General features: G+C 50.3%; 1 protein-coding gene across 14 annotated transcripts in view; it reads right to left on the bottom strand.

Moving 5' to 3' along the window:
- Nucleotides 1–925: 925 nt before the first annotated feature.
- PEG3 (paternally expressed 3) overlaps nucleotides 926–23,016 on the bottom strand; it is a 31,684-nt gene continuing 9,593 nt past the window's right edge. For 3 of the 14 annotated variants that reach the window (XM_082436199.1, XM_082436209.1, XM_082436208.1), the window contains exons 3-11: nucleotides 18,101–18,179; nucleotides 17,429–17,491; nucleotides 14,866–15,345; nucleotides 14,258–14,341; nucleotides 13,447–13,575; nucleotides 13,255–13,364; nucleotides 9,406–9,508; nucleotides 8,594–8,686; nucleotides 926–8,388 (exon numbers count right to left, since the gene is read on the bottom strand). In XM_082436199.1, the coding sequence (XP_082292325.1) occupies nucleotides 4,112–8,388; nucleotides 8,594–8,686; nucleotides 9,406–9,508; nucleotides 13,255–13,364; nucleotides 13,447–13,575; nucleotides 14,258–14,341; nucleotides 14,866–15,259 (5,190 nt within the window). In that variant the 5' untranslated portion in view covers nucleotides 15,260–15,345; nucleotides 17,429–17,491; nucleotides 18,101–18,179 and the 3' untranslated portion in view covers nucleotides 926–4,111. Of the gene's footprint in view, nucleotides 8,389–8,593; nucleotides 8,687–9,405; nucleotides 9,509–13,254; nucleotides 13,365–13,446; nucleotides 13,576–14,257; nucleotides 14,342–14,865; nucleotides 15,346–16,850; nucleotides 16,951–17,428; nucleotides 17,549–18,100; nucleotides 18,180–23,016 lie in introns of all 14 variants that reach the window. The other 11 variants (XM_082436203.1, XM_082436204.1, XM_082436206.1 and 8 more) reach the window with 10 other exon arrangements.

Here is a 23,016-nt window from a genome sequence, read left to right as displayed (position 1 = left end):
CCCTCACTTCCTTCCCTTCCTAGACTTCCTTTAGTAGTCTTAAAAGAGAATTGACCCTCGCACCCTGACCGACGCTGGTGCCCCTTACCGTAGAAGGATCACCGACACTGACCACCCTTGAGTCAGTCAGGCACCACCAGGGGTAACCATCTAACCTCACGGAAGAGTGAGGGACGGACACTTTAAAGAGACTCCAAACCGTAACAGCAACATGTTTTCTATGTTACGGGATCATTCTTGTTTGTGTTTGAGAGAATATTATATTTAAATGAGATTAACATTTTAAATGCAGACTCAAGTAACTGAAACATACTTGTTGCGGTTATTATCAAGTTTAAAACACTATTGGAATATACGTTTTAATTTTATTCGTGCAGTTAAAAATGTGGGATCGTGTAGTACTAAAAGATCCCTTAGAAGTAACTCTTGAAATATGCAATAATTAAAACTGGAATAAGATTTGTAAACTAACCCTAAAGGCCTAAGGAGAAGCTAAGTTTTTGGATTTTTAACCACCCCAAACACTCAAAATGGACAAAAGAAGAGACTGAGAAGTATCTTATTTTTAACTTTTATTTTTATTGTTGACACTATTACAGATAGATAGAACGACCACAACCATATTAACAAACCAAAAACCTGTGCACAGAAACAAGATGAAGAAAATATATGAAGATGTTAACCACAGTCTTTGGATGATGATAATATGGGCGAGTTTCTCTTCTACACTTCTGTAACTTCCAAGTCTCTGTAATGAACACACACCGTGTTTATAATGGACATACACGTAATAAAGGTAGGTTCCCAAAACACTGTGAGAAAGCCTGTCCCAGGAAACCGAGACAAAATACTTAACTGTAATCCCACAATGACCACACACCATTTCCTCACTGCTTTGTGTGTCTCTTCCCATCTTTGACCCTCTGCATACTCATCACAAACACCGCAGTCATCAGACTGTGCACAGGTCAAGGTGTCAACAGCAATGGTTGTTGGGTGTCGGGAATATGGGTGAATTTCTTTTCTTTTGCTTTGCTGAATCTCCCCGAAGTCTGCCATGAGTATGTACTATATATGTAATGGAAAAATACATACGTAAGATTTAGTACCAAAACACCAAAGATCATTCAAGGAATTTGAGACAAAATGTTTAACCATAATCCCACAACGACAACACTCTTAATTATTTTCCATATTTTTTTCATTTTAGACTTTATGCACACATACTCAACACTGTCATGATCACAAGCTTGTGCACTGACATGAGATGGAGAAAATAGATATGGGGATATGGGCGACTTTTCTAATTTATTTTGTATTTTCCAATTATTCCTCTGGGTACGTATTATGCTTGTAATGGAAACAAACATAATAAACTTTGTTATCAGGACACTACTATAGGGAACATCTGAAAACATTAAGATGAAAGTGTTTAACCATAATTCCACAAAGGTAACAGTTATTCTGAGTACACATTTTGACACAGTTATAATCATAAACCTGTGCACAGAAACAAGGATAAACAATATAGTGAGGAGTATATCTGTCTTTGGATGGGGGGTATATGGATTTTTTTTTTTCCTCCACTTTTCTGTATTTTCCAAGTGCCTGATAATGAGTTCAAATTATGTTCACAATGGAAACGTGATTATAAACTTTTTAGTAACACTACGATGAAGAACATTCAAGGAATTTAAGAAAATAATGCTCGACTATAAGCTTACACCACCACCACCACGACAGCTTTTGACTATAAGCATACATTTTTAAACAGTTATAACTGTAGTATAAATATAATTCTGTGTCCTGTTTTTTCCACTTAGTATCCCGTAAATATATTTCCATGTTGCTACATAACTCTCCATGATTATCATCTTTAAACAGCTGCATTAGGAGTCCACCGACAAGTTCCCTTAATTGTCCTCCTATTTTTGGCATTAAGTTGTTCCTAATGTTTTACTAACCAAAGGCCAGCACGGACACCCTGACATTTGGCAAGTCGCTTTCTGAAGGGTTCTACCAGTTAATACTGCCAACAGTGATGAACGCGGGTTCACCCCACCCACGCTGATGCCGGCCCCCACCTCAGGGGTCCTCCTCTGAGGCCGTGCCCCACTGTCCCTCAGCTCTCCCAGGTGTCCAACCTCGGGCCTTCTTATGCAGCTGGCCCTCGCCTACACCATGCCGTCGAAACGGCCCCTTCTTCTCAGAGGCCCAGGATATCCTGCTCATTCGTTCTGCCCATCCTGGCCTTCCCATCCCTGCTCCTGATGTTGCTTCCGTCTGCTTCCTCACCCTCCTAGGTCTGGTGACGGTATCAGGACTCCCTTCTTTGGCTTACTCCTTTCTGCTTCCTGCTCTCACCCTACCAACCTCCTTCGACTTTGGAATTCCTTCCAGCTGCGATACGCTCTCCCCGAGCCCTAACCGTGCGGACCTAGGAGAGGGAGATTTAGACACATTTCCCCAGCAGGTACTTTAACTTTGCTCGCCCAAATAATCTAGCTCTTATCTTCTGCTCCCTTAATCTACCAGATCCTCTTTTAAACATTTTTTTTAAATTTTAAATTTTTTTTTTTTTCCAGCCAACTCAAAGCCAGAAAGATTTCTTAATAGTCATTATGCGAGGGGCAGGGAAGCAAAGGGAGCACAGGTGGTCCACAGAACAGGACACAGGAAACCTCGAGCTGTGAGGTCGACTTGTGATCACACGGGAAACCGAGGCGACTAGACAGACATGACACTCTGAAGGATAGGTGACAACTGCTTATTTAGGGGGCCACTCTTTAAGAGGAAGGGACAGATGGCAACGAAACAAATTAAGGCTGCTGGGGAACCTGAGTCCATGTTAAGCTTGAGTTGACTGTAAAGAAAGCTTTTTTTTTAAAATGCAAGTTAGACACGGGGTTGAGGGTCAGACAGGTAAAGACGAGAATTAAGTTTCACGCTAGAAAGCTCTAAGGATACTCGCCCCTGGGCGCCCAGGGTGCAAAAACTGAGTTGTAGCGGCACACACGGACGAAGCCCCGTTGCTACTTGTCGCTTAAGGCAGGGAGCGCGCAAAGGGAGTGATGAGGCGGCAGCCCTGTCCTAACTTACATGAGAGCCCCCGCGGTTCTCAACCTCATCAGGCACGCGCGCGATCTAGGCATGGCTGCAACCACTCTTGAAAGGCAAAGATGCAAGATGCACAGGGAGAAGCCTCAGCTTTTGTGAATTCGCTATCCAACAGACATCAAGTTGGTTTACGAACAAATAACAAAACTTGTAACTATTTTTTGCATGAGAACCACTGCAAAGTACAAGGTGGCAACCAATCAATTTGGGGTTACAAAAGGCCAATCCACGTATCGTAAAGGCTTACACAGCATTAGGTTCCAAAGTGTTAGTGTAGACGAAATGGCTGAAAAGGAAGCTCCAAGTACTTCCCCTTTCAAACAGCAAAGCAGAAAAGACATTTTATCTTTCATGCCTACACCTTTACAGGAATATTTAAGAGTAAGGAACAACACAGTCAATTACTCAAAAAAATATGGATGGGATTCAAATAACGCACAATAAATCTTTCTAAGGATCTAAGATGCTTACAAATATATTCTAATTTTGTTGCTCTCTTCCTCCTCCAAAAAAAAAAAAAAAAAAAAAAATCAAAGAGTACCAGGTCAGGAAGGTACCGCTGCAAGTGTACTGTAACTGGATACCGTATTAAGTCCAAATATGAACACTGTTTGCTATGATTCGCTATTTTACATACATCTCAGGAAACACTCATTATATATAGGTTCCAGGAGTGTCATTTACAGATGGAGGCGACTTCTGTAGCCTTGAAAGCCCCTCCAGTTTTCCGTCAACGCAATTACTCGGGTGGAAGGTAAGATGTGCGCTATGGCTTTCCCACATGCATACGCTGATGTCTGATGGGGAAGAGCTACGTCCGAAGGAGTCTCCACCTTCAGTTTCTTTCCAGGCTGAGCTGTCTGATGTTCAAAGTCAGGTGTGTACACGCCAAGGGAAGCCTCCTTCCGACATCATCGTGGGTTGGTTCCAATTCTCTGTGGTTTAGTAAGGGTCCAGTCCTAGTGAAGGTTTTCCAACCTTGACACCCGAGTCCTCAGCCGGTGTGGGTGTTCTGGTGCCTGGCCAGGGACAGGCGGTCGGTGAAGACCTGCCCACAGACGTCACACTTGAAGTACTTGTCATCAGCCCTGCCGCTGTCACTGCTGCTGGTGCTGGCGTGCTCGGTGTAGCGGGAGCTCTCCCCGTAGACGCTTCCGGCCTCGAATATTATCACCCTGGCGTGCGTTTTCAGGTGCTCACCGTAGGCCGAGTTGGAGGTGAAGGTCTCTCCGCACTCCCTGCAGTCGTAGTAGGGCTCTTCCACTTGGATCTCCTGGTCGTCACCTTCCTCTTCTGGGTCCTCGACCCCCGCCCCGTCCGGCTCATCCGCGTCTCCCTCTGGCTCTTCGGCTCTTTCCTCTGGGTCTTCGATCCCCGCCCCATCCGGTTCATCAGCCTCCCCGCTGGGCTGCTCGGCTTCCCCACTGGGCTCGGCCGCCTCCCCCTCCGGCCCCTCGGCCTCCCCGCTGGGCTCGGCGGCCTCCACGTTGGGCTCGGCGGCCTCCACGTTGGGCTCGGCGGCCTCCACCTCTGGCTCTGCGGCCTCCACGTTTGATCCCTGGATCCGCAGAACTTCCCGCGGAACGAGGACGTTGGCTTCAACTTCCTGGGCGGCTGCTGCTGCTTCCTCTTCCTCGAGGTGCAGCTTCTGATGCTCCGTGAGGACTGTGTTGTGGATGAAGGACCCCCCACAGTCCTTGCACTCATAGAAGGGTGAACCCCTCTTGGGGGGCTCGGTGAGGAACGAGGTGTGCACGAAGGTGGCCCCATAGTCATAGGGCTCACCCTTCTCGTGAATTCTCGCGTGCTCCCGGAGGTCTGCCTGGCTGAGGAAGGATTCTCCACAGGTCTGACACTCGTAGTGCTTGTCCTTGGCCTGGTCTCTCTGAAGGTCTGTGGGGGCCGAGCCTGGGCCGACCGCATCTGTGCTTCCCTGGCCCTGCTCTAGCAGGTCGTCTCCAGCGTGGACTCTCATGTGTTCGTTAAGGACAGAGCCGTGGATGAAGTCTCGTCCGCACACTTGGCATTGCAGGGCCGTCCCAGCAGGAGGACTCTTCTGTGGGGCCCGAGGCCGCTGTGGGCTAATGACCAAGGGCTGCATAAAGGGCTCATCATACCTCCTGTGGCCGTAAAACTGGTCTTGCTCATGGATTTTCTGATGCTCGAAAAGGAACGAGCTATGAACGAAAGATTCCCCACATGCCGGGCACTCATAAAGCTGCTCTCCAATGTAATCTTTCTGATACTCACTGACAGAATGGGTGTGCATCACAGAATGCGCGTACTCGCGGCTGTCGATGAGGTACTCTCTGCCGTGAACCTTCTGGTGGTCCTTGAGGTCTGCGCGATCCACGAAGCCCAGCCCGCAGTCCTTACACCCATAGATGGCGTCTTCAGGCTCATCCGGCTCGTCTAGCCCTTCCTGCCGAGGCTCTTCCTGTCGAGGTCCATCAAGGCCCACACCCTGAATCACAGAGTCTCCAAACAGCTCCCCACCATGGAATTTCTGTCGGGCATAGATTTTCTGATGTATGCCAAGGCCTTCAACAGTGGCAAAACACTCCCCACACTCCTTACATTCACTGCGGATTGGCTGCTCAGTGTAACTGGTCTGAGCTGGTGTTTCAGCGTAACTGGTCTGAGCTGGTGCTTCAGGGTAACTGGTCTGAGCTGGTGCTTCAGCGTAACTGGTCTGAGCTGGTGGTTCAGCGTAACTGGTCTGAGCTGGTGGTTCAGCGTAACTGGTCTGAGCTGGTGCTTCAGGGTAACTGGTCTGAGCTGGTGGTTCAGCGTAACTGGTCTGAGCTGGTGCTTCAGCGTAACTGGTCTGAGCTGGTGCTTCAGGGTAACTGGTCTGAGCTGGTGGTTCAGCGTAACTGGTCTGAGCTGGTGCTTCAGCGTAACTGGTCTGAGCTGGTGCTTCAGGGCAACTGGTCTGAGCTGGTGCTTCAGCGTAACTGGTCTGAGCTGGTGGTTCAGGGTTACTGGTCTGAGCTGGTGGTTCAGCGTAACTGGTCTGAGCTGGTGGTTCAGGGTAACTGGTCTCAGCTGGTGGTCCTGCATAAACTGTCTGCACTGACTGGTCCGTGTAACTGCTCTGAGCTGGCTCTTCAGCGCGACTCATCTGTGCGGACTGGCCCGCGTAACTGGTCTGAGGATCCGTGGAGGCTAAGCTGCGAATGACAGATCGCATGTAGCTTTCACTTCCAGAGGGCGTCTTTCTATCATGAATCTTCTGATGCTCAGTGAGGTCGGAGCTATGAACAAAGGACTCTCCACACTCCGGACACTTGTAAAACTTCTCTCTCGGGCGAAACGTTTGAGGTTCCCCAAAACGCAGGGCGTGGATCACAGAGGTCTCGTAAACCCCGTGCTCGATGTTCTTCTTCTTAGCACGGGCCTTCTGATGCTCGCGCACATCGGACTTGGGCACACACGGTTCACCACCCTTCTTCCATCCACTGGGGCCCTCCCCAGCGAGACTGTCCTGAGGCACGGTGGGGGGCGCGCTGTGGACAACAGAGCCCTTGAAGGCGTTGTTCTTGCCCCCTGTGCAGGGGCTCTCTCGGGCGGGGGTCTTCTGCGGCTGGCCACGAGGGTCTGAGCGGTAAGCGGAGCACTCCCGCTGCTCGTCACAGCCAAGGAGCTCACTTCCACCGCGACCACGGGGAGGCTTGAAAGCGGCTAGGCTGTGGATGACGGACCTCTCATACCCCTTTCTTTCAGAGCTACTCTCCCCAGCGTGGACTTTCCGATGTTCGGTGGCACCCGAGCTCTGTACGGTCGCCTCTGCGATCACTCTCGGTTTGCTGTGACTTTTCTGAGCCCCAGGGAAGGCTGAGCTGTGAATGAAAGGCCTCTCATAGGGGTTCCTCTCACAGGACAGGGCTTCCCGGCTGTCATCAGGATTGGAGCTGACAGTGAATGCCTTCTCGTCCTCCTCGTCCTCCGGTGGCCTTGTTATAGTGTGACTCTTCTGAGATTCGGGGAAGGACACACTGTGAATGACAGACTTCTCGTACCCCCGGCCTTCAAAGAGGTTCTTCCGAGAATGAATTTTCTGATGCTCGATGAGGTCTGAATTTTGCCTAAAGGCATCCCCACCATCTTTGAAGTCGTAGGGCTTCTCTGCTGGGTAGGTTTTCTGGCGTCTTTTAAGGGACTGACCAGGAATGAAGGTTTCCTCACACACTTTGCCCTTGTTTTCAAATGGGTTTCCTCGGGTGTGGACTTTGTGGTGCTCTTTCAGGGATGCGCTGTGATGGAAGGTCTCCCCGCACACCTTGCACTCGTACATTTTCTCTCTCCCATACATCTTCTGAAAGTCATTAAGCGTTGGGCTGGGTCTGAAGGCTTCCCCACGCTCGTTATCTTTGTCATCTCGGCCATGGGTTTTCTGGTGCTCAATCAGAGCGGAACTATGAAGGAAGGTCTCCTTGCACACCTTGCACTCGTAGAATTTATCTTTTCCGTATATCTTCTGGAGCTCACTGAAGGTTGGGCTGGGCATGAAGGGCTCCTCGCACTCCTCGTCCTTACACCTCGCAAGGCAATCTCTAGCGTGAGCTTTCCGATGCTCGGCCAGGGCGGCGCTCTTACTGAAGGGTTCCCCACACTCCTTACATTCAAAGCGTTTCCCTCCGGTCTGCCTTTTCTGAACCTCACTGACGGCCACACTATGAAGAAAGGACTCGCCGTACTCGTACAGGTTCTCCCTGGTGTGCGTGATCTGATGCTCCACAAACCCTGAAATCACGCTGAAGGACCTCCCGCACTCATCACACACATAGGGCGTCGCCCCGAAGTCGAAGGGCTGCGACTGGGGGACGGGCGGCACGCTAAGGCTGCTCCCACTCGCGGCCTTCCTCACCTCACTGCGCTCAAAGGGCCGCTTCCTTGCACCACCTCTCCGACCGTGCGCGGAGCCCTTCCCGTCTGTGTCAAAATGATAGCGCCTTTTTCTCTCAAGAACTCTCTTTCTGGAAACAAGGTTTGAGTTCAGATTAAAGCCTCCTCCCCCAAAGGCATTCCCTTCGTGGCCCCTCTCCTGAATCACCGACTCCCTCTTGTTGAATGGAACTTCCTTCCAGGCACTGTCTGGCCTCCTGGGGAACCTCTGCAGCCGATCGCTAGGTTCCCTTGCCCTTCCCGATTTGGAGTTGCGCGAAACGTCCTTGATGAACTTTTCCATTATCACCCCGTGGGAAGATTCATCTTCACAGATCCCCCGCCGATGGGCTGACTTTTTGGTTTCAGGCATAGTTTTCAGACCTGAAAAGAAATCCCAAATGTAAGTGCTCCCTCGTCCCTGTACTTGTGCAAAGTAACACTGGGACCTCCGTGATGGTGGTGTGAAGATAAACTGTAAAATGCTTGTATTTCTGTGCATCAATTGTGTATCATCATGTAACAGTGTGTACGGACGGCTCCCATCTCACTGGTGCAAGCGCCACTCCGCAGGGCCTCGCGCGCTCACCTCGACTGGTGCTCGGGTAGGCACTTCTCTTGGACCTTGACGAGTGGCCCTGGGTCATGTGCGAGTGGCCGTCGTCCTCGGCAAGCTGAACCCCTGTCCAGACGAAGAACACAACATCTCACACTCGAGTTGGGGACCAAGACTCATCACTATCAATGATGTCTGTCTTTCTCTCAGCCACGAAGTGTGAAGGGGCCCATATCCAAGCCCTATCATGTCTTCTACTTGCAGTCTCATTTCCTTAGTATTCATTCCTTAGCCTCTGCTGGTCTGAATTTTAGTTAATTCTCCTGACTCCACCTAGAAGTTTGTACAAAGACCTCCGAGTGCCTTCTAAATTCAGTGCGTTCTTTTCAGTCTTCCCCTTCTCGTAACCACCTCCTCAGTCCTGACATCCTTTCACTGGGCTTCCTGGCTCTCCTCCTACTCGTGCCTGTTTTCCCCACCTGTTCTCCAAACACGGGAGCTCCTCAAGGCTCCACTGCCCACACAACACTCCTGCAGAGCCAACCGCCTACTAGGACCTGAGCCAGATGTCTTCCAGGGGAATCCAAACTGGAACTTGGGACCCCATTCGAAATATTTAAGTTTCCAGGGTCAGCACCCTTGGGGGCAAGAGTCGTCTCCTGGGCTCCCTGACCCCACACCATACACTCTTCCCCCAAAGCCAGAGGATTGGTAAAACACAGCCTCATGGTTTACGCCTCTGCTGGGAGCCGCTCAAGGGCCTCCGACCCCCCGAGTCCACACACGCTGCGGACCCCGACTCCCTGCGGCAGCCTGCGGGGCCGGGCCGGGGGCGCAGCGCTCACCCAGCGAGAGCAGCTTCCGGTAGTTCTCCATGTTGTCCTGAACTGGGTTCTGGGGCTTCCGGTCCTCAGTGAGGGCCACCACATCCTGGTACGACACTGCATCCTGCAACAGCAAATGCACACCTCTCCTCAGGGGAGCTCACCCCCGTGGGCGACAAGGACAGGACGATGCTGGCGGCATGGCAGCCACACACGCACGCGCACACGGTGTGCAGCAAGTGCCCACACCACTCGGGGTTCCGAATGACCCAAGTCAGGTTCTACCAGGGACCTACTTGGCACCTACCTTGGTGCTACACTCTGAGGAAGCTCCCAAAGACGGAGGACACATATTCCTTGCCCTCGTGCAGCTTATCATTTGTTTGGAGAGAAACAATCAGAGAACAGTAAACAATAAAGTGGGGTGCAGAGAGTCAGTGCTAAGCGGCTTTAGCAGGGGGACAGCTCAGGGTGGGCTGGGACGGTGAGCAAAGACCGCAGAGGCCGTGGGTGGGGTGCTAAGTGGTGGTGGGACTCCAGCACGGATGGGGGTGGGGGGGTGGGGGAAGCTTCAACAGGCTCAGTGTCAACCGCACACAGCGTTTCCAGACACCTGGTCAGCAGAGTGACCAGCCTCCATCCCCAGGCCCGCTGTGTCCTGTGTCCACCTCCGCCGTACACTGTGGCTACTCCGTGGGCCCTTCTAGGTATGGACAAGTTCCGAAGAACCCGGGGGTGACCTTAAGCACGGAGCACCTTCCTCTCCCAGCTGCCTCCTCTGCTTCGATGCACACTCCCCTGCAAAGCATCTTAGGAGTCCCCACATCACGCGGGAGAGCCTCCCGCACAGGACCTCACAGGACCTCTTCTCACTGCCGCACTAGAACGTCACTAGTTTTGGGGAGTCGTGGTCCCAGGGAGCCTGGAGACAGACTCAAGGAGCAAGGTGGAGCCGTGGGAAGCCCTCAGGCTGTGGGGCCAGAGAAGATTCCAGGGTCAAAGGAGCTTATGCACCGTTTACGACCGAGCAACCCTGGGAGCAGACGTCTTTCCAAACCTCAGGTCCTTCATCTATGAAACGGAGAGAAGGGCATCAGCCTGCCCTGTAGCACTGTGGGAGTGGATGTCCTGCGATGTGATTTGTTGTTTAAGCATGGAGAAAAATGGTGTAAAGGAAATGTAAATTGTTGTCACTACTGAACTATTATGTAAAGATACTTTGATATTAAATTTGCTACAGTTCTGGGAAGTGGCACAGATATCACAGCCATGCGCAAATGCAGCAAAAAAGAAAAAAAAAAAAGACAATCAGGTGCATCGCCTACTGAAAAAGATAAACAGGCACAGGCACTGGGGTTTAAGAGGAAAGCCTCATTTGTAATACAACTGCCAATGTGCAGTGATTAGAAAGCAAAAAACCACCACCAAAACTAAGCAGAACTTCAAAAATGAAAACTCTTACAAGGCCAGGGCTGAGGATTTTTAGGACAACACACTACAAAAGATCAGGAAGCACTCACTGCAAAACCGCCTGGTCCCACCACCGGCCAGAAAGCTAGACTGCACCCTTTCTGGTGGGAGCCCATCTCCTCCCGTCAGTCTCCTCCCGTCAGAGGGCGGCTCCCCAGAGCGGGCACCCCGCTGTGCTCGGGGGCGACAGTGCCTCCATCCTAAGGCCTCAGCCCTGGATTATTGCAACGCAGGAAAAGCCCGCTGGGAGCACAGATGTATTTGCGGTGGGAGAGGGAGGGAACCAGAACTCCTAACTTGGGGGCTGCCAGAGAGCAGATGAGGTCAAGAACCTGGGGGACTGTGGGTGCCAGAAGGACACCATCCCTGGTGCTAACAGACCCCAAAGGGCAATGGCAAAAGGGAAGGGGCATTTTTCATATCTTTCTCTCCGTGTGCCTAATCTGAGTAACATAAATGTAATGTATGTTAAATTTTGGACTACGTTGTCGCTAGGAAAGAAAAATGCTGCTTTGACTTAAATTAAGTTGACCTATTCAAGTGGGTACCCCTAAGCAGTTGTTTTCTTTGCATCTGTGATCAACCACGGATCTAAGGTGGCACAAGCCGCCGCCACGCTCCCCGTGACAGATGCTGTCCGGAGAACAGCACCCACACTGCCGCATCCTCACATGACCTACACACACGAACAATGCATGCTGAAGGAAGATGAGAACGTTGTTTGTTATTTCTATGACACCAAGGTAGGAGGAACCAGTGGCTCCCAGACCTCTGGACCACACACAGGGGACCAACGCTTTCCAGTAGCGAGGACGGGCATTTGAAAAGCAAAATAAGACAATCCCACTGCCAATAATCTGCTATCACCTTCATTTCATAAGAGTAATTTAACACCCCCAAATAAGGACACCCGCAGTTCCTGTTTTCCCTGAAGATGAGTGAACGCTTGGTCCCAGGCTCACAGAGCAGTTAACTGGAAACCACTGACGTTCATCACTTCGTGGGGGCAAATGCACACTAAAAAGTTTTCTTCTTCAAAGTTTCTACAATTTAATGTTTTTATCTGGATTCCTAAAATTCGGTCAATTTGGTTTCTCCAAGTAAGAAACCAAAATTAGTGACAAACTAAGTGTGTCCCACACACAGGGGCCTCTCCCTGGGACAAGGTCATAAGGCACATCTGTAGCACCGGGTCACCTCCGACCCTGCCCACCCTCCACATCCCCTCCCCCGTCGGCACTGCTGCCACAGAAGCTCTGCTTTCAGTAACGGGATGCCATCCCTCTCCTTCTCGCACACCTGCGCATTCTGGCTTGCCTCCAGGACACAGGACAAATGACAAGGGTTTTCGGGGTAGAATTCAGAGCCCTCTGTCACCTGACCCCACCTTTCAAACCCCACCACAGGGAGCACCGTTACCGCATCTTGGGGCACTGGGGAGAGACTGCACCTCTGCCCTTGCATTCCACACACTCTGGCTTTCATCTGGTGCCGCTTCGGGGCTTGCGCCGGGCTCTCCTGAACACCTGGGATCCCCCGCCCCAGGCGGCACCTGGCCAGCTGCTCCTGTCCCTGTGACAGTCCGCTACCCTGGCTCCTCCTTAAGAGCGAGCTGGATGCCAGCGTCAGGCACAGCACCTCTCTCTACAGAGACTCCCCGCATGCTTGCTGAACACCCTCCTGTTACGAGACAGGAGGCTCCCAGGACGGGCCCCGCCTGGTCACCACCGCGCGCCCAGGGCCGCGGGCCCCGCACCCTCCTCCACGCTGCCATGTCACACGTGACCCTCTCTCTCAAGGCCTGTCTTCCCTGCACCCACAGCCATTGATGCCCACAGCGCCTCCCTCGTGCCAGGCATCGCACTGCGCACTCTGTACCTACATGTGACTCTCACCCATTCCTCGCAACAGCCCGCCCACTTCACAGACGAGGAAACCAAGGCTTGGCTTCGCTAATGGTCTGAGGCTGCACAGCTAGCAGGTGACAGAGCCGGGCTCCAGACCCAGCTCTTCCCGGCCCCGGGGCCCTCTGCTCTCCCCCCTAGTCTGCTCCGTGGAGGTGCAACCTTCCTGGCTCCCTACTGAGGACCAGAAACCCCTGCCGGGTCGATGGGCTTCCCTGGCCCAGGAGGAGCAGCCGCTGCGGCCGGCCCACCACATGGCACCAACGCTGCGCGGAGAAGCGCTCCTCTGACCCCGTGGATGAACGAGAAAACAGGCAGCAGTTCCCCAGCCACCAGTCACCCCTGGGAACAGGCCAGGCTCCTGGGGAGTCGCTGGGGCTCTCCCCAACCCAGGCAGGATTCTAGTGGGCAGATAACTCAGCCTCTCGGGAAAGAAAGGCCTCTCTGCCATGAAATGAAGACAGCCTTCCCAGAATGAGAGGAGACCTCAGCCTACCTGCGATCTCGTCTCGTAATCCATCACAGAGCCCCGACGTTTGTGCTCTCTTTCCTTTGCAAAAGCCACTTTCTCCATCAGAGGAAGGGAAAGATCCCGCTGCTGAAACCCTGCAAGACAAGAGGCGTCATGCCGGAACAAGGCACCGTCAACCCGCCACGCGCACGGGGGAGCAGTCGGAGGAGGACCTACTGCTCCTGGGGCTCCGGGCGTACGGCCAGCGGGCGCGGGACTCCAGGTCCCTGCTTCTGCCCCTGCGCTGCTCCCGCTCCCGGGCTCGCTCCCAGTCTCCGTCCCAGTCCTGGGCCCAGTCCCGGCCACCTGAGGAAGCAGACATTTCAGGAGCTGACCACGCGCCCGGACACGTGTGCGCTCGCACGCCTTTGGAAGGGATGCTAGGAGACGGATCCCAAACTGGGGTCCCAAGTGCAACCCGACACCCGGGCCCCGGACCACTGTGTCTGGGGGCCTCGCCTAGGTGGGCCTGGTCTCAGTCAGGGCCAACGCTGAGCTGAGGGGCTGGCTCCCCCTTCAGGCTCTCCTGGTCTCCCAGCTCCCACGTGGTCAGGTCCACGTTCGGGAGAACGGACTGCAGGCCCTCCACCGCCTCGCTTACCCCGGTCAGTCTTAACGTGCACGTAACTTTACCCCAAAGAAATGAAACGCCCACCTGCCCCAAAAGCAACGCTCCTTCAAAAAGTTCACCGGAGAACCTTTAACAAATAAAACAGCTTTGGAGGCAAAGGGGTGATGAACTCTGCCCCTCCTGGGAGGCTGTGGACACAACCTGAAACAGCCTACTGCAAATTTCACACAGCTTTAAACGTTTTCTCTCATCATTAAGAGAAACAGTTGTATTTCACTCCACACACGTGTCTGCTTTGACGTAAGAACGACTCCTTCCATCCTCACTTGAGTTCCTTCCCCCTCTGACCTCTGAGCAGCAGCCCTGCCCCAGGGCAGTCCTGCGCGGCCTGGACGGCGCGGCGACCGGGCTACTCACCGCAGCAGGCGGCGTGGGGCGGCGGGGACTCTGCTGCCTTCCGGCTCATGCTGCCTTCGCTGTGGGCGTCACTGCTGCTGTCGTCTGAGAGGGCACCACACGTGACTTAAGGTCTCAGCCGTGCTCGCCGGTCCCCTCTAAGTAGCCCCCCCAGGTGGCCCCCGCCCCTTGCTGCAGCGGTCAGACCCTCTCGCCCCTCCCTTCCGCCCCTGCTGGGCAGGAACGAGGCTGTGACCCTCCCGATGGCAGCGCCAAGTACAACCTGCTGGGGTGCCCCCTGCCCCCGCCCCGGTTCCACAGAGGGGAGCCTGGGCCGGGTCGCGGTGTGTGCAGGCTCCCTTCCTATCGGAGGCCCACGGTCTCCTTCCCTCTTGCATCCTAACCAGGAGGGAGTCTGCTCCCCGGGGACACGGGGCACCGGCCCTCATTAGGCTGTCACAGCTGGGGAGGGAGGTCCAACTGGCACGTCGTGGGCAGCAAGGCCGGGAGGCCACCTACGTCCTATGGCAGGGCAGTCCCCCACCCCCCGCGAAGAGGACGATCGGCCTGGAACATCAGGGGCGCTGTGCGGGGCACCCCAGGGAGCTCCGCCTTCCTCTTCCGCTCACCTTCCGGTTCGTACATCTCCTTGTAATCTTCCAGCAGAGTAACGAGCTTCTCGCAGTTCTCCGGCTTTTTTGCACGCACCCAAGGCTTGATCTTTTCTGGAAGGATGGTCAGGTACTGCTCGAGGACCAAGAGCTCGATAATCTCCTCCTTGGTGCGAGTCTCCGGCTGCAACCAATCGAGGCAGAGGTTTCGGAGTTTGAGCAGGGTCTTCCGAGGCCCGACAAATTCCACATAGAGGAAGTTCCGAAACCTCTGATGAAAGAATTCAGAGTCAGTGGCGGCTTCTCCTATGGCGGCATCCGGCTCCTGAGACAAGTCACTGTCTAGCTCACACAGATTTGGGGCCCAAGACCTCTTGGGTTTGGTGGCAGACAAGTACTTTGGAGGCAGCATCTCTCTAAGGAAAATTTTCACTGGAGGAACCCAACATGAGTCAACAGGAAAGACGCGGCAGCCTGGGACAGTCAGTACTCAGGGACCTGCGGATCGTAAGGAGACATACACATGTCCCAGAAGTCGAGGACCAGGCAGCAGTGTGGGGCTGCCCGACAAGGGCACCAACAATGCTTTGTGAACAGGCCAAGGGCAGAAGAGAGGCGCCAAACCCCAACACACAGACACATGCACAGGCAGGCGTTCCAAGCACCACGCACACCCGTGTGAGGCGTGAGCTCTGCTACTAACTGGCTCTGACCCCAGGCCACTCGGTCCCTGTCCTGCAGTCTGTCCCCTTATCTCCAAAATGGGACCAACAGACCTACACCCCCCTTCTACAACTGTGAGGCTTTAAGAAGCCAATACCCCTAAAAGGCCTAAGCACCCAGCACACGGCACGTGGGGATGCCCAAGGTGCTGGCCATTACTAAAAAGGGAGGTCGATATTTTTTCTTAGCAAAAACGGAAAGGGGGTCGTGAGGGGCTCAATCCTGCCATTTCTGAGCATTTCTTCCCCTAACATGGCTGTTAAAACAGCATACAACACGTGAAAGGTAGAAGACCACATAAAAATGTTAAAAGTGCTCAGCTCTGGGTAATGCGAATGCAAGTGCTCTTAATAATTTCTCCGGGGCTTCCCTGGTGGCGCAGTGGTTGAGAATCTGCCTGCCAATGCAGGGCACACGGGTTCGAGCCCTGGTCTGGGAGGATCCCGCGTGCCGCGGAGCGGCTGGGCCCGTGAGCCACAATTGCTGAGCCTGCGCGTCTGGAGCCTGTGCTCCGCAACGGGAGGGGCCGCGAGAGTGGGAGGCCCGCGCACCGTGGTGAGGAGTGGCCCCCACTTGCCACAACTGGAAGAGGGCCCTCGCACAGAAACGAAGACCCAACACAGCCATAAATAAATAAATAAATTAAAAAAAAAAAAAAAAGATCTTAAAAAAAAAAAAAAAAAAAAATAATTTCTCCGAACCCGCGCTGCTGTTAAGTTAAAATTCAATGAAATTAAAAGTTCAGCTCCTCTGTCACACCAGCTACATTCCAAGCGCCAGTGGCTACCCTACGGCACAACACGGAACATCTCCCTCGTGGGGGAAAGTTCTATTGGCCAGAGTGGCTGGACAGCGTCTGAGTTTGCAGGAAAGCTCAGGACTCCTGCGGCAGCAGTGCCCACCCTTCTGAGGAGTGTCTGCCCCACAGCCCAGCCCTGGGCTCGTGCTAACACCACTGCCTCTGGGAGCCTTCCCGAGACTCACTTCCTCTACTAGTGTTCCAAGCACTTGCTGCATTTAGTCTTAAATATTTGAGCTCACTTGCCTATGCCCCCACTGTAAACTCTGGTAAAGGGGTGAGAGACGAACTTTTCCATCACTGGAAAAGTCAGGTATCGACACTGATAGAGCAGGTTGAAGATAATGTACGCAAACCCATTTTAAAATTGGTTTTAGCCACAGGCATGCATTCTTATTACAGGCCTGCAGACGCACAGTGCAGTTTCTGGGTTAAGCTCTGCGGCACTGTTTCCAAAAGAACACCCTGGCATGTCACTTACCCTCACCTGCCCACTCTTCTACCAGCCCCTTCCCGGTATTCCCGACAAACAGGCATGGGGAGCGCTGGGAGGTATCTGCGGAGCTCTCTTACAGGGCTGCCTAGCACAGAGGGGGATGGTTAAATGAAGTACCCGTGAGTCCACAGAAACCCTACACAGGTGATGAACACCTAGGATTCACACCAATGGCGAGAATGTGATCAAGCGACCATCAGGCTTCTTCACACCCCTGCACACCCTCCTGCTTTGATCAATCTTGTCAAGTATCTAGCTTGCCTCCACAGAACCAGCTTTCTACTCTGATAATCCTCTGTATCATTTATTTCCTTACTTGTCTGTATTTTAGAATCCGCCCCCTCCCTTCTTAAGAAAACTTTTTAGGCCAAGTATAAAAGCTGATTTTCCATCTTCCTTTTGTTCTCACGTGACCAACTAAGGCTATACATTTCCCTTCACCTGAACCGTTTTAGCTGCATGTGGTTCCTATTAGGTAGCCTTGTTATTAGTGGTCAGCCACAACTGGAGCAAGAAAGTAGGCAATACAGGAAGGAAATTTAGGTTTGGGTGAATTAACTTACCTGACAGTTTTGTACTTCTGGCTTTACTTCCAGAGAAGAACAAAACCACATGCAGCAAAAATTCTTTTTTGTTTTAAAAGGAAAAACCAATAAGTTAAAAAAAATTTTTTTTTTTAATGTCTAAAGAGAAAACAAAAGTTGTTTCAATTATTCAGTCTCAAAGTAGCCTTCATCATTTGGGCATGATTCAATGCAGGGGACTCTCTCCAGGCAATGGTGGGCTCCGCTCCGCCCCGTGGAAACTGCCCTCCCACTCTCTCTGCAGCGTCCTCTGGAGCTTCAGAACCAACCACACAGATGCACCTCCATTCGGAGACCCTGGAGACCCTGCCACTCCCGCCCTGCCTGCCCTGCCCTCCTCGATGACAGACAGGACACTAGATAACACCCTGCTGGGCAGGGGAAAGAAAGGGCAAGCGTCCGGGCTCTGGAGAGCTGGTGTGACAGCTGGGACGAGAGAACACAGTCGAGTTCACCCAGCAACTGGCGAAGAGGGACTGCCGTGACAAGAGCAGGGCCCTCAAAAGCCAGCAGGCCTGTGCGGGACAGAGGGGCGGGCAGGGAGCCCAAGCCTGCTCTGTGGCATCCACTTCCAGAGAGAACTCCGGTCCCCTAGGTGACAGCAGCCCCACCTCTCAGAGGCCACACGACACCCTTGGGTATGTAAATCACCTGTTTGGGAATAGGATCCTTTCTGGAACTTCAGAACAAGTGTTCTTATCCACAGGAACAGAGTCAAAATGCCAGGGACCTGCAGACATTTTAAAGAAATACATGGACAAATAAACGTGGAAGAAATGTAAAGAGTGTCAGAGAATTCACTCTCCAAACGGCTGTGGACTGAGAGAGCATTGGGGGTGAGGCCTTATATACCATATTCAAGAAAAGGCCCATTCCCATGTCATATAAACCAACCAGAGACAGGAAGCAGAAAGCTTTCAAATTTTCTTTATGAAACCAGAATAATTAAAACATCTAAGACACAGAGAGCACTAGCAAACTGCAGACCAAACTCACTTACAAAAGCAGACATTAACAGTCTCAACACTATGACTAACGAACATCATTCTACAGAGTTTCAGCCAATTACAAGAAAATCTGAGGCATGAACAAAGATATAAAATTATCACTCTGTTATGTAAGACCATCCAACTCAAATACTGCAAATCAGTGGAAACAGACCTTATAATAGGAATAATAATTTAGTAAGAAACCCATTTATACCAGACTCCCTAAATATGTACCGACAATAACCAACTTGAGAAAATGGGAAGAACTCCATTGTAAAAATACAAAAGATTTAATAGAAGAAGACAGCACCCATAGGAACAAACTTATACATGATATAGCAACAGAAAAGGCAATAACCAGAGAGACACAGGATAATCATGGGAGATACATGGATCTAGCATATGAAAGCTCTAAATACCCCCCCAAATTAACCTATACTACCTAGTGGAATTTCAAAGAATATAAATGTTGGGGAACTTGACAATGGTTCTAAAGTTGACCTGGAAGAATTTCACTTGGATCGATATTTTGAAAGTTCATACATCAAAAGGCCAACAAACCACACACAAAAAAGAAGTATCTTAATATAATCTCAGGGTTAAGAAAGTTCTTTTCTAGTATGATGACTAAAGGCAGAAAGATGACATAAAAGTAACAAATGATGTTCCTGTCTATACCACCAAAGCCAAAGCAATAATTTAACCACCTAATAAAACACCAAAAAAGACAAAAAGACGGATTCACTTAAGAATTGTAATATAAGTTTACTGTATGTACACAACTGAGTATGTAGAACTCTATGAAAGTGGCACTAAAAAATAGTAAGGAATGTATATAGATTACTTCAATAAATAATAACGGTAATAGGAGATCTAGCCAATCATTCACTTGCGGAAAAAGGTCATAACATATATGAAAATGCTAAAACTAAAATCAAAATAAAATAAATAAAAGATTAATTTTTATAATTCTGTAGCAGGGACGGGATCTTCTAACCTGACAATAAAATTGGAAAACAGGGACAACTTTGACTTTGTATACATACTTCTCTAATCACATTAATTTTTCTTCCCACTAGGCATGTGTTTGAAGCATAAAGCACCAGTAGGTAAAAACTATACTTAAGAACTCTAGGCTTAAAAAGTTTGATAAGGAAGCAACAATTTTGCTAAGAAAATATAAATATTTGGCAAACCTGACTCAGGAAGCAGAGGAAAATCTAGGGAAGAAATTTAAAAAGATGAAATGATCAGAGGAGCAACTTCCCATAAAATTCCCATGAGCGAAGTATTTACCATGTTATAAAAACCCTTTCAGGGCTTCCCTGGTGGCGCAGTGGTTGAGAAATCTGCCTGCTAATGCAGGGGACACGGGTTCGTGCCCTGGTCTGGGAAGATCCCACATGCCGCGGAGCAACTGGGCCCGTGAGCCACAACTACTGAGCCTGTGCGTCTGGAGCCTGTGCTGCGCAACAAGAGAGGCCGCGACGGTGAGAGGCCCGCGCACCGCGATGAAGAGTGGCCCCCACTTGCCGCAACTAGAGAAAGCCCTAGCACAGAAACGAAGACCCAACATAGCAATCAATCAATCAATAAATCTTTAAAAAAAAAAAAAAATTGCTATACAGAACATCTTTAAAAAAAAAAAAAAAAAAAACCCTTTCAGAGCACAGAAAAGAGATGGAGGACTTCCTGCTCATTGATAATACGACCATGTGAACACCCATAAATATCCTGTCACAAGGCAGATGCCAACTTCTATGCCGAAAATTCACCTATTCCTTTTCTCAAGAAATTCAGGACTAGAGTCAACAAATGTGATCTTTGTTAAACGTGCTCAAGATTTTCTGACCAGGCCAACGAAACAGCCCTTGGTCATCAAGGGCGTTGAAAAAGAAAAGATTTTTAATAGAAAAACCTGAAAAACAGTTGGACCTTACCTACTCCTTCCCACAATGGCAGAGGAAATTCATTTGAGAGTAAGAAAGGGCCTTGGGAACAGAATAATCATAAAGATAGATAACATATATGTCGTGTGAAGAAAAAACTGGCATATACATATCCTGCAAATTTTATAAACGGCAAATCGGTTACTTATCAAAATTAAAAAATGTAATATCCTGTCCTATTAATTCTACTTCTATGAATCTATCCCAGAGATATGTAATGACATATGTGCAAGAATATATTCATTGAAGTACTGTTATGACAATGGACAAAATATGGTATGTTTATATTATGAAACCTTTTAAAATAATGAGGCAATTGTAAATAAATGGGTATGAGACGACCTCTAAGGTAGTTAAGTGCAAAATGGGACACACCAATGTGCATAGCATTCTAAGGAACTATAAAAACAGATGTCATTTAGTTAGACGATTTCTGGAAGGACACAGAAGAGACTATTAATAGTGATTAATAGTGATTGCCCCTGGGGAAGGGAACTGGGGGCCAGGGAAGGAAGGGCGACTTAACTTTTTCATTGTATATTCCTCTTTTGTTTTTTGTTTTTATTTATTTATTTTTATCATGACATGTATTACCTAGTCAAAAAAATAAATTCACAGTTAAAACAAAACAATAAACAAAAGCACTAGTGGAGGCCTTTCGAGACTGTGCTGCCCACTGAGTGGGTGCTGGCAGCACGACCACCTTAACGCTGAGGGGTCTCCCTCGCTCCCTGCCCACCACCCCGCCCCACCCCACCCCCACCCTGGTCTGAGTCCAAGGTCACACCCTAAACTGGCCGTTTGCAGACGATGTGATAGCCAATTTAGAAAACCCTAAAGAATCAACTTTGAAACTCCTCAGACCCAAGAAGTACTTAGGGAAACTGCAGCTCCAAGCTGAAATAGCCCTCACAACTCTAGCAACTATTAGTACATAAATGCAATGCCATTCCCTATCCTGGCGATTCCACTTCTGAACTGGAACTGACAGACCTATGTGCCCATGAGCAGAGAGACACAGTTCACAAGGGTGTTCAGAGAAGCACTGCTTACAACAGTAAAGAACAGGGACAGGCAGAATGCTCGAGCAGATTCAATGGCAGAGCCCACTGACTGCTACGCAACAGAGGCGAAAATAAAACCGGTACACATTTCCCACACTATAAAAACCAATCAAAATAAAAGCAAACCAGAAAAGGAGGGGGAAAAATATTTTGCAACATAGATGACAGTTAATAGGTCTTAGAAAGCAGTGAGAAAAAAGTAAGTGGCTCAACATGAAAATAAAGAACATTAATACACAGTTCATAAAATTAGTGATAAAAGCCAATATCTACATCAGAAATCAAAGAAATGTAAAATATCATAGTGAACACTTTTTACGCTTACCAAATGGGAAACTATTTCAAAATAAAGATCAGTGTTGGTGGGAAGCCGGCTGGTACAAGTGTGAATCCTATTTCTGGATATCATTTTGGCATATATCTAAAAAACATTAACAATGCCTATTCCTTTTGAAACAGCAAGTCTCCACTTAAGGACAAAGACAGTCAAGTAGATAAAAATATAAGTTAAAAAAAAAAAAAGCTACAAAGTCAACTGCCCACCACCACTAAGTCCTTGTACGTACATCTACTCTCAAATATGTTGCAAGAGTGATGGCAGGTGACATCACGTCACCCAAGGAGCACATCTGGGAACGTGCTATTATGCAATGGCGGTCCTAACACAGGGCAGATCCCTGCACAGCAACCAGAGGCAAAGCAGGGAAAGGAAACACTGGTCAACATTCTCCTAAAGGGTTACCTGACTGCAGGTGGCCCCTCAGGAGGAGCCGAGTGACCCAGCCCTCAGCCCCGACTCACCCTGTCCTCCGCTGGCAGCCCAAAGGGCACCCAGGAGTGAAGCCAGGTGCTGAGTTAGCACCTGCCAGGGCCCCATACTCACCTCACCCTTGGGAAGACCCAGGGGAACTCCTGTGACAGCGACTCTGGCCAATCGAAAGCATAACTGCTCTGCCCACTTCGCCCCCACTTCCCCAGTCCAGCTTCTGCCTCCATGGCAACAGCCATGCCTACCACTGAAGAGGACAGAAGATATGTGTCGGGGGTGGCCGAGAGGAAGAAAGCATCAGGGAAGAGTCATCCACGGGCTTGCCTGGCACGACCAAAGGCAGTGTTGAGGCTGAGGGGGGACGCCTGTCCAAGGACGGCCCAGAAAGGCCATCACAGAATCAAGATGTGCTGGGGGACGCACAGCCCAACAGAGAAAGGGAGCACCTGTACTTACGCCAGGCCGCAAAGTCCCTGAGGCAAGGACTACGCCGCCTTTCTCATCACTGTATTGTTACCTTCACAGGACTGGCACGTAGAGGGTGTTCCAATAAACTGTGTGTTTGGGTTTTTTTCTACTTAGATGCAAAAACATTTAAATCCAATCTAGAAAAGTCTAAATAGTAGCCCTTGACCATGAAAGGCTATTCCAGGAATACAAGGATGATATCCCAATAGGGTAGGCTGTTATATAAGGGATTAGAGGGGGAGGGGATTCCTCGAGCACTGTTGCACGTTACAAAGCATCTGCAAACCTCAACCTTTCCTTGTATGTCCCTCGCAAAGAGTAAGACTAG

The sequence above is a fragment of the Balaenoptera physalus genome (assembly GCF_965194825.1).
Source record: "Balaenoptera physalus genome assembly, chromosome: 19".
Lineage (NCBI taxonomy): Eukaryota > Metazoa > Chordata > Mammalia > Artiodactyla > Balaenopteridae > Balaenoptera > Balaenoptera physalus.
The sequence above is the reverse complement of the archived record's forward strand: the minus strand, read 5'-3'. Positions and strand labels throughout refer to the sequence as shown.